At 41.4% G+C, this 14623-nt stretch overlaps 2 protein-coding genes across 3 annotated transcripts in view; one reads left to right on the forward strand and one right to left on the reverse strand.

The window, feature by feature from the left end:
• Positions 1–2993, forward strand: part of gmds (GDP-mannose 4,6-dehydratase) — a 263992-nt gene extending 260999 nt beyond the window's left edge. For both annotated transcript variants that reach the window (XM_064935818.1, XM_064935817.1), the window contains 2 exons: positions 1669–1737; positions 2353–2993. In XM_064935818.1, the coding sequence (XP_064791890.1) occupies positions 1669–1737; positions 2353–2415 (132 nt within the window). In that variant the 3' untranslated portion in view covers positions 2416–2993. The remainder of the gene's footprint in view (positions 1–1668; positions 1738–2352) is intronic.
• Positions 2994–10300: 7307 nt separating this feature from the next.
• On the reverse strand, positions 10301–12491 carry LOC135513101 (forkhead box C1-A-like). Its single transcript, XM_064935811.1, has one exon. The coding sequence runs from the start codon at positions 12219–12221 to the stop codon at positions 10824–10826; it is 1398 nt and encodes a 465-aa protein (XP_064791883.1). The 5' UTR covers positions 12222–12491; the 3' UTR covers positions 10301–10823.
• Between the last annotated feature and the right edge of the window lie 2132 nt (positions 12492–14623).

Consider the following 14623-nt stretch of genomic DNA (forward strand, 5'->3'; position numbering starts at 1 on the left):
TTCCATTAGGTCTTTTCCCTCTTTATTCACTATTTATACATTCAGCATTATTTTGCTCTGAACCCAACATTACTGTAAGAATTGTTGCATAATGCAATTTCACTGCCTTATTTGAGAATTTTGTTTCATCTACTATGTTCATTGAGGAATGTTGGTTCTAGACACAGGTTTATTTGTGTTATAACAGATAACAGGCTAGTTATAATGTGTTTAAGTAGGCTTCGAGAGCTTTTTAACGTTATAAATGAGCTGAGGCGAACTCACCTTGGAACCTCTTTATTGGGGACAAAAAACCCTGATATTAATTTCACTTTTGAAATGTTCTTCTTTAAAAATGTAACATAATGTACTTATGGAGTCACTCCATTAATAACTCCTATAATGAATATAATTCTGTAACTTTCTATAATTGACGTCCATTGCTGTGATAATGATGCTGTAAATATGGCTGTGTATAGGCCTGGAACAGAACTGAATGTCAGTAATGTAGCGTAGAACTGCAAATGGACTTTGTGAACTGACTACTAAAGGAGGGACAAGCTTTTGTCTGATGGCTGATTTAAAGACTGTACTAATAAAAACATTTAAAAATGCACTTGAAGATTGATTGGAGGTTAAATTTCAAATAAAAATAACACATGAAAAACGTTTTGTAGTTAACTTTAATCAACTGCAACAAAGTTTGTGCGTTTGCATGTGTGTGTGTGTGTGTGTGTGTGTGTGTGTTAGCCAGTGTGATTGAGGGCTGTGGAGCAGCTCAGAGATGTGGGTCCCTGTTCTGTAAAGGCTGAAGTAGCACCAGGCTAGGCTAATGCTGCTGTAGCGTTCCTCTGTAATAAGATCACCCAGAAACGGACATTTTCAAATGTTTTAGTGTCAGATAGAAAAGAAGCTCTTTGCCTTTATAAGTTCACATCTCTATTCAGCCATGGACATGAGCACATCGGGAGTAACTGATACGTACTCTCCTTCTACTGAAAGAAATATGTAGCTAACCACTAAATCAACTGTAGAAATCTTGACAGTGAGTATGAGAACGTAACAGGGTTGTTCAAGAAACTTGCGTACGGTTCAAAGATACGCATAGATTTTTAGGATAACAACAAATTGCTGACTGTTTAACTGAGGGAGAGAGAGGTGACAAAATGATAATGAGCGAGAGGTATTTTCCAGGCTGTATCTTTGGTGGTCTCACAGAGGGTCTCAGTAGATTGTGAACCCAGTGCAGAACACAAAAGGGAAACAGAGGAGAGAGGGGGATGAGGGAGGAAGGAGGTTACACCACCGGAGTCCCACAATTCATCATGCTCTGGCACCCTCTGGATGAGAGAGGAGGGGGAGTCTGGGATTGATGGCCAGTGAGACTTTGTGACCTCCCTTTCCCCTAGAGGGGATACTGACCTGTGTGTGTGAGAGAGAGAGTTAGACAGAGGATCTGAATATCTGTTTACATCCTATAGAGAGTTGTGCATATGTTTGATTTCGATAGATAGTGGTGGAATTAAAGTCTTTATAACAGGGAGTCTACTGTATCACTGTATATCTACTGTTTCTACTGTAATCTACTGTTTCTGCTGAACTCTGACAGTAAAATTACCCTATTCTAAACACTATTCTCTAGTGGCCATGAATGATGAGTTGTTTTTGTTTCTCCCTCTCTTTCCCTAGGAATACCTGCAAGGTGATAGCACCAAGGCACTGACAAAGTTAGGCTGGAAAGCAAAGATCACTTTTGAGGTGGGTGTTGCACTTTACTCTGTGTGTGTGCTTGTGTGCATGCGTGCGTGTGTGTGTGTGGGTTTGTGTGTGTGCGTGTCTGTGTGCACGTAACCCATGGTGGAACTGGAGATGCACAGCATGCTGGTCTTCTTCGATGACAGTCTTCCCAGCCAGCTTCTCCACTCTTCTTGTGTTGTCAGTAAACACAACATAAATTGGAAAGTGAAGCGGCTTCTTAAGTAGCTAAACTAATGTTTTATAACGTGTTATAATCATATACTGTACAAGCCTTACATGAACAATAATAAGTAGGTTAAGTGTGATTGAACAAGCCAAGTTGGACTAATCTCCCACTTACCAACCACAGTACATCAACATGACTGAAAAAAGAGACCGCAGTCCTCTGAACAGATTTGATGTACACAACACATTTTGTTTCTCCATTATTTCCATATTTTTTGTCTTGGGGATTTTTCGATTCGGACCAATAATTTTATTAGGTTATATCCTATTTTCCTGAATCTATACAAATTGTTTGATTGTCAGTGTTTGGAAATGAATATTTTGGCTGCTATGTTAGGGTTAGAGTTGACAATATCTGTGTCTAAACAAAACCTCTATTTGACTCTTTAGGAACTGGTGAAAGAGATGGTTGATGCTGACATCCATCTCATGAAGAATAACCCTAACGCATAAAACCACATCCTGTGGATCAACCCAAACCTAGGGAATTGTCTGAGCACTCCTGACCAGAGTGCACTGTGACTCAACAGTCGCACCATGCGGTGAAAATAATATAAAACTAGTCTGGATCATTTTTTTCATCACTTTGCTGTCCCAAACAAAGTTACTTTGTCTGTTTTTTTGCCTTTTGCTATGGTGAGGGAAGATTATTTGATGCCTTTTAAATAATACCATTCCTTATTTTGGATTTTAATCTTAATATATTTTTTTCTCACTGATCATGATTTTAGTAGTGTATATGGTGATAGGACTTTTAATTGTTTTTATTCGACACTGTCTCTGGGCAATATGGGATTGTATTGTTGTCTTGTGTTTGTGTGTTTTAATGCCTGGCATATAGGTCACAGGTTGCAGTTTGTCCTTTTAGAAAAAAATAAGTATAACTTTAATTATGTGTTATTGTAAGATGACCAACAAATTTGTTTTAAATGTTTTTCAGCATTTGTGAAATCTTTTGTATTCCCATCTGACGTATTTAATTCAGAATATAAGCATTTTGGTACAATAAAACTTGTTTTTTTGATACATTAGTTGGCCCTATATATGTGATTTGATTATTTTCTTGACTTTTCATACACAATCTTCTGCTCTTCTCCTCTTAATATACATTGTTTGTTATAAATGTATTGATAATTACATAGACACATAGCACCACATATAATATATGTAGCCTAAATAACATAATTTTAACTATTTATGAAGATAGGCTATTGTATGTTACCCAATTGGCACTGCATAATCTCCCAGCCATTATTCCACAAAGATGTGTCTAGACTGGAGGACACGTGTACAATGTGTACCTTATAAATAGGGGAGAGATGTTATACCTTTGGTTAAATCTTGTAAAAAGGTATTTTAGAGGTAAAACCTCAAGCTTGAGTCGAGTCAGAAGACTAGAGTAATGTTGTCTGAGAGGTTCCTCGTGCCAGCGCGCCCAGGTTGCTCAGAGGTCGCGTGAGCCTCAGCCCCTGTCATTTCCCTTCCCTCCTCGCGCTCAGCTCTCCTTGGTTTGCCCCGCGAGCACACTAACCCTGTTCATTCCTCAGGAAATACGCTTCCTCGAGCCTGGATCCCATTCCTGCAGAATGTGTCTCAATCGAGACATTCTGACTGTGTGCCCAATCCAAGCCCAGCGCGCACTGGAGGCTGCCTCTTCTCTGCGTAAAGACCTCTGTCGTTTTGTCTCCGACTTCTGCTGGAATATGAACCCCTAACCTCGAACCTCTTTGTTTTAGAGGCCAAGAGACGTCCCACCATACTTTTACTTTAATGGTTTGTAAAATAGTTTTGTTACAGAACAATAGCTTAGAAAGGAAGATAGGTTGTTACGGAGCCTATATCTTATGGAATCTCATGGAATCAACATCCAGACTTTAAAATATTATAGCCCCAGAAATGTATCAGTTGTGTATGCCTACATTAATCAAATGAAAACCGTCGTGGGATCTTTTTATGAAAAATCCGTTTAACATTTTAAATGGAAAATGGAAGGTTTCAAAGTAGGTTTGCGAAGAGGGAACAAACAGGGTGGGTTTGCTTGTCTGCCTCTCTTTTTTTAAGACAACACCTAGAACATTGCAGTTTGACCGTCGGAGACAGCGCTGCATCTGTGTGGACTTATAATTGGTAACAGATGGCGCTTTGAGGTTGGCCCTGGAACCCGGGTGCGAGCGAAAACACACCAGTTTCCACTGTGCCAGGTCTCTCCTCGCGCCCGCCGGCCAGCCGCACACAGGTGCACGGGCCCAGTCGCGCGCGGCCACTAACTGCAGCAGCCCTGTGCTGCTCTAGGCTCAGCTTTCAGAACGCACGGGAACATAATGCAGGCACCCAGTTCCAGGCGTAAGTTACTACAGAGAAGAAAGAGAAAGGAGAGGAGTGTGTGCCACCACATTTTTGGCTATGAAAAGCTAACAAAAAAAGGCCTTAATACGTTTTACAGTAAAATAGGAGAGCAAAATACACTGAAATAATCTAACAATCTCCTGAAATTGTCTTTATAGATGTTATTTTCGCTCACTGTTCTTTATCCTTACGCTTTTCCTAATTTGGGACATAGAGGGTTGGCTATAGCAAAGACCTACAGACTACTTTTGTTGTTTTTACCAGAATTCAAAAATAAAATGGATTATTTATATCATATGCATTTGGCTCTCTCAATAGGGCTATGGTCTGGAGTAACAAATAGGGAGATTCATGCATTCAAGAAACGGAAATTGCCACCGTCGTGTCCTTATTGTTACACCTCATTATAAAAACAGGCATAATAGCAAAAGGGTTCACATATTTGCCTTAATTTTATTATATAGCCTAATTAAACTATCATCTAGCCTACGAGGATGACATCGATTTATTATTACAAATTTGCAATGCTTTTAGGACTATTCGGTTTTATAAATATGATCAAAATGTTCACAATTTGATATCTGCAGGCCTACAATTTCTTGAGACAAATCATTTTCTTTTCAGTTTGGAATGTTCTTCAATGTCATTTTGTTTGTTCGTTTCATAATGTAGGCCATCGTTTAAAATCAACTATCAATTGTTCTTTATAAGCAACAGAGTCGATATGGTAGAGTGAATCTTTCAAATAAAAGATAGACCATCTCTATAGGCCTATACTTTTTGAACGGACTAAAATAAAAGTGAGAGCGTGAATAGAGAGACAGTTACAGCGGAAATGGCGCCCATATAAGTCATCTGAACCCTGTTAGTGCTTAGCATTTCTGACATTCTCCACTACCCGGATAAATAAACAAGTAAATGGGAGATTGGTTAGGAAGTGGAACTCTGCAATCGGATTTATCTCTAATAAAACATAGCAGATGCAGATTACCATCAGAAAGGGCCCCAAATGCTGATGCTGGTATGACCATTAATTAATCGAATATTTTGTTTGGCTTTATCCTAGTTCATTTAGTGTGCTATAGGCTGACTGGCACCAGCTGACGAGCGAATAGAGAACCATGAGAAAGTCTCGATTATAATGTGGCAAATCACATAATACAATGTGAGAACTCGCACAAATGATTACACCTTTTCATTCTCTTGTCACTTATAGCAATACTGTATTGAGTAGGTCTAGCCTAAGTTCATAGTTTACAAATTGATAATTAGTCCTACTGTTTCATGTTCTCCTTTTATTGCCAACATATTGAGTCATAATCCTTTAATTGGTGTTTGGCGTATCGGTTAATGATAGTTGATAGGCTAATGTTAGCAGAGAGTTATAGCCTTGCTCAATTACACTACTGTAATAGAACCTCTCGTGTCGTAGAACTAAACGTCCCCGCGAGGCAGTGGCAACCTTCACCATTACTTCTGACTTTTCCGAGGGCTTTGGAAAATGGCGCGCCTTCAAGCGTTTTGACCTACCCAGGTCCATGTTTCCCCCGGCTCTGGCCCCGGGGCCTGCCCCCACAGGGCCTGCCTGGGCGGGGAGACAGACACACTGACACTCCGGTGGTTAGATTTATCCCCACCAGGACCTTAAACAGTGCTGAGTAAAATATGTCTTAATGCATCAGACAGGCGTTAAACAGATGTGAAAAGCGGAGATTGAACGACAGTGAATTTATATATTATACATCATTCATGCGTTGACGTGTTATTGAGGGGCGTGTGGGTTTGTCTTGAAGGCGCCCGGAATTGTTGTGATTGTAGGCCTTAACAGCTTCATTTAAAGACGAGGGGAGGGTCTCAGTTTCGCGTTACACATCCTCTTGTTGTGTGTGTGTGTGTGTGTGTGTGTGTGTGTGTGTGTGTGTGTGTGTGTGTGTGTGTGTGTGTGTGTGTGTGTGTGTGTGTGTGTGTGTGTGTGTGTGTGTAATTGCTGTTGACTTACAAATTTATTTGATAAGCTCTTGCTCATACAGCCCCTCCTAGTCTGTGTTTCATGCCATTCTCACGTTTACTCTTGAAGTTTCAAATTCTGTTTTTAGCTCATTATGGAATGTGAAAAACCGAACGAATTGCCTAATAAAATAGAATACTTGAGAACATTGTATCTATGGTCATAATACTTTAATCAAGTAGCCTATGTGGGCCTATTTGACTATTGCCTGCAAAGTCAGCATGTTTGAGGGAATGTTACTAATGGTTTTAATTATTCATTGTCATAACTATAACGCATAACCAAGAGTTTGTAAGTGCAATTCCTTAATTTTGTTCTTATTTTGGTATTATTAAATCAAAAGGTGTGACGATTCCTGTCATCATTATTGCAGCAGGACACCTCGCCTTAACCGTGTTAATAAAATTGGTATTTAACAACTAACCATATTTAATTCACGTTTAATAACTTAATTGTCGGCTACATGCAATATTCAATATTGACAAGGTGTTAAGCTACAGAACGCCTTATTTGATCTGAAAAATGGACAAGCCTTATTTTTAGACGAGCACGCCCCTCACTTTAACTTTAAAGTTCAAATTAATAGAACACAGTTGACCTTTATTTAAAAGAGATGCCTGTCTCCACATAATTATCTATGTTTGTGTAGAGGCTACAGTAGGCTATAGTGTGTAAACTGTAATAGTGCAATTATGTGCGTGTGGAGGAGGGTGTCCAAGTAAACTAATCGATTAGTCATCTCTAACTTGTCAACAGTAATATCCATAATATATTCCGTAGTTTCTGTGAACAGCGCATGAGAGTATGTTAGGCCAGGAAAGGTATAGGCCTATAGGCAGCTCTAGAAAGCGACTGCGTGCTCATATAGTGGCAGCTCGTCGCTTTGCCCTCTCGTGAAGCATTGTTGACATCCTCCCCATTGACCTTCGCCTCGCGCTCTGCCTTTTCCGTCGGATGAAAAATGATTCTGCCGCTGATTGAATTTTATTCCTTCCTGACCTGGCCAGCTAGAGATAGCGCCATCAATCTCTGTGCGCCGACGTGACGTGTGTTTATTCCTTCGGAAAGAATCGGATGACTGCTATTAGCGCAATTATGGCTAGGCATCTATGAGTGAGGGGATCAACATTTGAAATATATGCTTATTGAATTATTGGTAGGCCACTATTTTATTTAAATCTAAACCTATTTGTATTGGTGTGATGCAGACAAGGCCAATGCATAGACCTATAGTGGTTACTTTTCTTTGTTGTCCAAATGAATACTGTAAATAGTATGCTAAAGCCTCTAGCCAATAAACTAGAAGGGTCTTGTTTTCATTACCTATACACCAATAGTTAATGCTCAATTTTAAAATGTAGATAAAAAATCTCCAGGTTAATAAGCAATGTTGGCTTTGTTTAGGCCTAGGCTTATCCGAAACGCAGAGTGACTGACTGGAACAACTTGACTTTGTGCTGCCTGTGCTGTCAAGCAGGCTTTACTCAAGGGAGCATTTGTGCTGCGGTGTAGTGTTCCCTGCTCACATTCTCAATCCAATACTTTCACGAGTGCAAGCGATCACAACAAAGACACATTTTCAATGCCTACCAGGGAGAAGTCAACCCCCTACCCCCTTCTGTGTCCCCTACCCCTCCTGCCTCCCCTACTTGCCCCACGGACACACCTGCACAAGATTTGGGCCTCAGCAAAGCACTGGTGTCAGAGAGTAAAAATATCTCCTCTCCCCCTGTTCCTGAACTCACGGAGCCCAGGGCTGCCGGCAGCAGGCAGCATCAGCAAGACTCAGCGCAGAGGTATGTCATATAACAACACCATATAATGCATAGGCTACATTCATTACTTTCATACGTCTGACTGGGCCCCAGGTTGCGTCCCAAATGTCACCATATGCTCCTATATAGTGCACTAACTTTGACCAGGTGCACTATACAGGGAATAGGGTGCCATTTGCGAAGGGCAGTCTCCAGTCCGTGTAATTGTCAGACCGAGGGCCGCATGCTTAGAGGCCCCGGAGGAAGGGACAGAGAATGTAGTTAACACAATAAGCAAGCAGATGTTTTCTGTAAACCCCTGTACACTCAATTAACAAGCTGCAATGACTACCAATTGTGACTATCGAGACCGACACACACGCGCCGCCGATACAAAACATTCCAAATCTTTGATGAAGTGGTTTGAATTTGGTTGTGAATTTGTTTTAACTGCAAATGTGTTTTATCTGCAATTTAAACAGTTAAGCTACAGTAATATCTTAGCAGCGATACTTGTTTACACATTTTAAATTATACAAATTAGTTAATAGGACATATTAATAATAATGACGATAATAATAATATAGGCCTGCAAAAGGAGAGTTTCAAAACAACAAATGTTCACAAATATTTGTCCTATCATGTTTCAATGTATTTTCTTGAAAGCGACTGATGTTTTTTTTGCATTGTCTAGATTGATTTTTAAATGGTATATTAAGTACACTTCATTTTAATTACTCTATGTGTCTGTGTTTGCTTGTTTTGTTTCATCTTTAATCAGTTGCTGCAGCAACCAAACATCTGGCAAAGAGAATATTTCAGACATGCGTGGTATGAACTAAGCGTCCGTAAACACACGTGGTCACTCCAAACAACACCCGGATACCTTGGCACCACCGAGCTAGTAAACAGCCACCTACCCCTCCATCAATAAGCCGTGAAACAAAGTTTGGCTCTCGGCTCGCTCTACATCAGGGACCTGTTAAACTATAGGCCTGGAGGTGAGGATATTGACAAAGGGTCTCGTCTCAGCGAAAACAAACCAAGCAATGCATCTAGACCTTACTTCTGTTGTCACCAAATGTACTCCATATCCTTCATCAATAATTATTTCATGATATCAATTAGTGTGATTTCTTATTTACACAAATACTAAATCTCGTTGTGTAAATCTCTACTCTCTTCCTCTCCTCAGGTCCCCCCTCTGTTTCAGATTGCGTGCTGTAGCTCAGTGGAACATTTCATTTGTGCTGACTATACAAACATGGGCCAAGGCAGAGGAGTAGGCTCAGTAGCCTACATTTTATTTTAGCTTTGTTATAAGAAAGTAAAATGCCCAAATATTGCACAACCTGTTTTGAAGATCGGCCTGTCCTAAAGTTAGAAACAAAACTTGCTAATCATTATTTTAATTTTGAGGTTTTTGGACCCAACATTCATACTTTCCTCGATGGCACATCCCACATAGCCTAAGGAGAGATACTGTATGTTGAAACATGTGTACGTTACCATGACAATAGCCTATCCGTTACAAGAATAACTAACAATTACACGGACATATATCATACACACTGAGTATATTGCATAATACACTACCAGCCCAGCAGCAAGCCTGTATATAGCATCCTATCAGATTACCACACACTCAATACAGCAGAACATCGCATTAGTGGCTGCAGTCTTGTGTGTGTTGTATTGCTTTACGATGTAATATTAAATACACCTATAAGTACCTAGACATAACTCCAGAACTCATAAGATTGTCACATCGTTTAAACTGTATATGTTTTACATTTATTTCAATACAGTCCTGCAACGTGTGCTGCCAGGCAAAACTGTGTGCATATATGCCCCGGTTATTGTAGCAGGGTCATAAGGCCCCAGAACAGAATATCAAGACAAGAAACAGAACCCCTTTGTTACTCTAAATAGCCACCGTAAATCTTGTCAACACGTGTGGTGTGTGGGGTGTGTTGTGCAATAGTTTGTGTTTTAGATATTACATTATAAATACAGAAGAGTGAGGTTTACGCAAACCGCCGCCGTTTAAAATCACAAATGATTTGAAGCATTAGGCCTAAATACTAATTGTGTCTAAGCACCACCATTGAAGACACTATGCAATCTTATTTTGCAATAATAGCCCAAACTTTTATTTTGCATTGTGTCCCCTATTCTAAAGCATGTCGGACCCTATAGGCCTCTACGGAGAGCTAATAAACCAGACAAATTTAAATCAAATAGAATGTCAATTTATTAGACAAACAATGCAAGGCCTTCAGAATAATTTCAACAAATATGGAACAAAAATATATAGAATACGTCGGTATACAACTCCCCCTCCTATTTCATAAAATAACAATATGTAGCACAATTTAAGGCACCTCAATTTGGAAACACTTTTTTGGTGGTTGGTCCACAACATCCAACTATACTCCCTTACTTTCTATAATAAATTACTATATGCAATTTACAGTGAATAACAAGTTAATAACATGTTGGATGTTAAAGCAACACTCTTTAAAAACAAAGTTCCCAAAGTGAGAGAGATAAAAACTTACGTGTTATTCGATGTTGTAACACGCGCCTCTGTCTGTCATACACACCAGAACAAATCTCACCGCTCTCATTCTGTTTAGTCCATTTGGGGATGAATAAAGGACCGGAATGAGGGAGGTTAAAGTACAAAAAGAAGGAAATATATATATTAAAGTTATTCGTTTAAAAAAAAAACATTTTTGTTTTTGTTATTTTCAGAACTTGCCGCAGTCATAAACGAAAGCTCCGGAGGTACGGTAGATGGATTGACCGGAGGGGAAGGCCATCTGACAGCTATTACTTCCGTTAACCGGAGAGCTATTCAAACCGATCCGTTGAGACTCGAACATCTCTCGCATCGAGTGGAAGTTCTGTTGCTGTGCCGGGTAGCTTGTGCCCAAGTGTCCCAGGTCTCCGTACCAGGACGCAAGTCGGCCCTGGTTCGCGTGGTGACCACTGTCCTGTCCCGCGCTCAGGTTGCCATGCCCGAGCGGGGATGTGGCCGTAGTGGTGATGGAGTAATCGGGCAGAGTCTCGTCCACGGTGGTGGAGGGCGCAAGGTGGCCTCCTCGGTCCCCGGCGTACAAGCTCATGGCTTGCATGTTGCAATGGTACGTCGCGTTAGAGTTTGTAGATATTGAGTTCTGGTTGCAGTTTGGTGAGTTGTAAGCAGACGTCTGGTTGGGGGAATAGTTAAGAGATAGAGAGGGGGTTATACCTGTCCTAGAAGATGCGATAAGAGGGGACGTGAGCTCCGTGGTGCCCTGAGGCGACCCCCGGACTGAGGTCATGATGTTGTCCACACTGAAGCCTTGCGCCGCGGCCTGTGCGTGGTGGTGATGCTCGGGGCCCTCTATGGAGAGGGACCGGGCAGAGGGCACACTGTGAGGGCTACCGGTGGACATACTGCTGCTGCTGCCAGGACTCTCTATCTTGGGCACAGGCAGGCTGGGGGACTCGGCCTGTGGTGGAGTAGAGGTCCCGTTCTCAGTCTTTATGTCCTGGATGCGCACGGGCTGCTCGTTCTCCATATCCGGTGCTCCTCTCCCTGACAGGTCCCTGCCTTGCCTGTCATCCTTGTCCTTTTGGACATTACTCTTCTTGAACCGTCTGCGACGCCTCAGGAAGCTGCCGTTCTCGAACATGTTATAGGAGTCCGGGTCCAGAGTCCAGTAGCTGCCTTTGCCGGGCTTCTTATCGTCCCGTGCCACTTTGACAAAGCACTCGTTGAGGGACAGGTTGTGGCGGATGCTGTTCTGCCAGCCCTGCTTGTTGTCTCGGTAGAACGGGAACCTCTCCATGATAAACTGATAAATCCCGTTTAGGGTCACCTTCTTATCGGGTGAGTTCTGTATCGCCATGGTGATAAGGGCGATGTAGCTGTACGGAGGTTTGACCAGGTCCTTGGGCTGGTGTTGAGGGGTGTACGGTCCGTACGCACGCGCCATGCTGGCCTGGTACTGGTCTTGGGCTGCGTGAGAGTACATACTCATGGGAGCAGGCATCCCGGTGTACCCTCCACCGGCCGCTGCCCGGTAGTAGCTCTGGTCACTGCTAATGTAAGGCACGACGCCTAGAGAGTTGGGGCTGGAGACGGAGTAGCGCGCCTGCATTATCTCCTCCTTGCCTTCGTCCCGTAAAGTTTAAATAATAAAGAACTCTCCCAAAAGCTTCAGCAGCACGGAGATGGGTAGCTCCAGTTTCCTCCTCAGCCTCCTCTCCTTTATTTTCTGTGTGTTACAAAGGGAGTTTGGGGAAGTATGTTTAGCCTAAGCCACGGCTCGCCAGGATGACTGGAGTGAAGGCTGCGCACAGTCTACTGTGTCGAACATTGGGAAAACTACGGCTCAAGCATCCGTCACTACAGAGACACTTTTTTTTTACTCTGTTCACGTTTTGGCCTGTGGCTGCTCCTCCCCGAATGCGTTCCAACATCTAATAGGATGGGAGCTCAACCCGAGCGTGCACGAAAGAAAGCAAAGTTACAGCAGTCAAAAAGCCTTCCAAGTGGTGTTGGCCACACACGCACACACACACACACACACACACACACACACACACACACACACACACACACACACACACACACACACACACACACACACACACACACACACACACACACACACACACACACACACAAAAAAAACACACACGCACACGTAAACACGCACACGCACGCACACGCACACGCAGAAAAACAAGCACACACACACACACACACACACAAATACACAGAAATTAAATAAGGAGAGTTATGAGGAACTCCCTGCTCCCATAAAATGATTTGAAGGGCTGTACGACTAATATTGCTCAATGCCAATGGTTTCGGCTATATTAAACCATTAAAATATTAACATCTATTCCTTAATATTAGCAGTTTATCAAAAACTTTCAGATACCCTATCATATGTGTTAAAATGTGTAACCTATTGTGAAACATTAAATCGTGTAAGGACTATAACGTAAAATGTGAAGAAGTCTGCAATCGCATCACCTCATTTGAAATGAAAGACTTCTTTATAAATCAAATTAAACTAAAAGTCTATTTATGTGCATTATTATAATTAGCCTAAATTGAATATTAAACCGGATAAATGTTTATTTTAATTCGTTTTTCTCTGTATCATTATGGATGAACTAGCCTACACACAAAACTGAGAGGTAGGCTACACGATTGTTACTTTAATTTCTCAATCTCATCCGTTAAAAATGGGTTTATAAAACATTATACAATCAACAACAACAATGCAAAATAATCTACACATTAATTTAATTTATTCAAAGCACAAAATCAAATGTTGACTAAAAGAATGGGCCCTGCATGTGGTTCGTGCCCGTAATCTTTTCTGATGGGCATGGCGGAACAGATGGAGAGGTGTCAGAGATTCCACATTATGTAAATCACCAGCTATAATCTGGAGGAGAGATTATTATTTTATTACCTTGTTACTGTCATTGCGGGAAACAGGCTTTTTTGTAATAACAGGCCTTCATGATCAAAATTTAATGTAGGCCTATATTATTTCTAGCCAAATTTGGTCTCACTATCGGCCTACCACATATGAGCCTACAAGAATCAAAAGGCACACTAGTTTTTATCCGCACAAACATGCGTTGAAATCAGTGTTCTCCTCTGCCGTTTGGTTCCGCTACGCTAGGGTTCATCAACATAAACTGCAGTTTAAACTTTAAATAAACACCCAGCGCGAGATAAAAGCTTATGCTTCCCTCCCGGCCCGGGCAGCTCGAGAGGGCGGAATGCGCAAGCTAATTAAAGGTTAAATTAAGATCATTTGGCCGAGGAAGAAGAAACGGCCAAGGTGAGAAAGGTTGACTTGGTGTGAGAGGGAATGTGATTTTAGTGGGGCCAAACGGAGCGCACGGAGACCTTGCATGTGTCAGTCTCAGTCCAAAGGTGCTAACAATGCTATCAAAATTCCTCCAGCTTTTGCTCGTAAGGCATCACGCACTTTCTCAGGCAGAATGTTTAACTAATGTTAAAAACGAGGCAGATTCCATCCCTGTATTAGACATTAGGCTAGGAGATTTAACATATTTTGTAAACTTGGTTTTGGCCTATGTGAATTTTGGTATAACATATATGACCGAATTCTTTCTTTTTTCGAATTTAGGCCTAGGCTATTTCTTATCCAACACTCATCATAGGCTATGGTGTTTGAGGATATAATTGCAATTGTGAATGTATTTTTAGACCGTTGCAGTTATTTTATTAGTATGCCTATTAGTATTATTAGTAGGTAGGCTATCAGTAGCCAAATAGTAACAAATACTATCTTCTATCGACTATCTAAATAACTGTCACAGCAGTGTTATTGTGTGGGAACTGAGGGGCGGGAAGTAGAGGCGAGATACCCGGGACAGTAAACACTGGCATGTAATAAAAACAATTAAAACTAAGAATTCACAAAATGGGACAAACACCAAATTGAGACTCTGCATGCAGAAATCTGCAAAAATATCCTCAGTGTACAACATAAAACACCAAATAATA

The sequence above is a fragment of the Oncorhynchus masou genome, chromosome 24 (assembly GCF_036934945.1).
Source record: "Oncorhynchus masou masou isolate Uvic2021 chromosome 24, UVic_Omas_1.1, whole genome shotgun sequence".
NCBI lineage: Eukaryota > Metazoa > Chordata > Actinopteri > Salmoniformes > Salmonidae > Oncorhynchus > Oncorhynchus masou.

Coding starts and splice junctions, on each gene's coding strand:
- LOC135513101 (XM_064935811.1), bottom strand. CDS start 12,221: ATGCAGGCGCGCTACTCCGTCTCCAGCCCCAACTCTCTAGGCGTCGTG.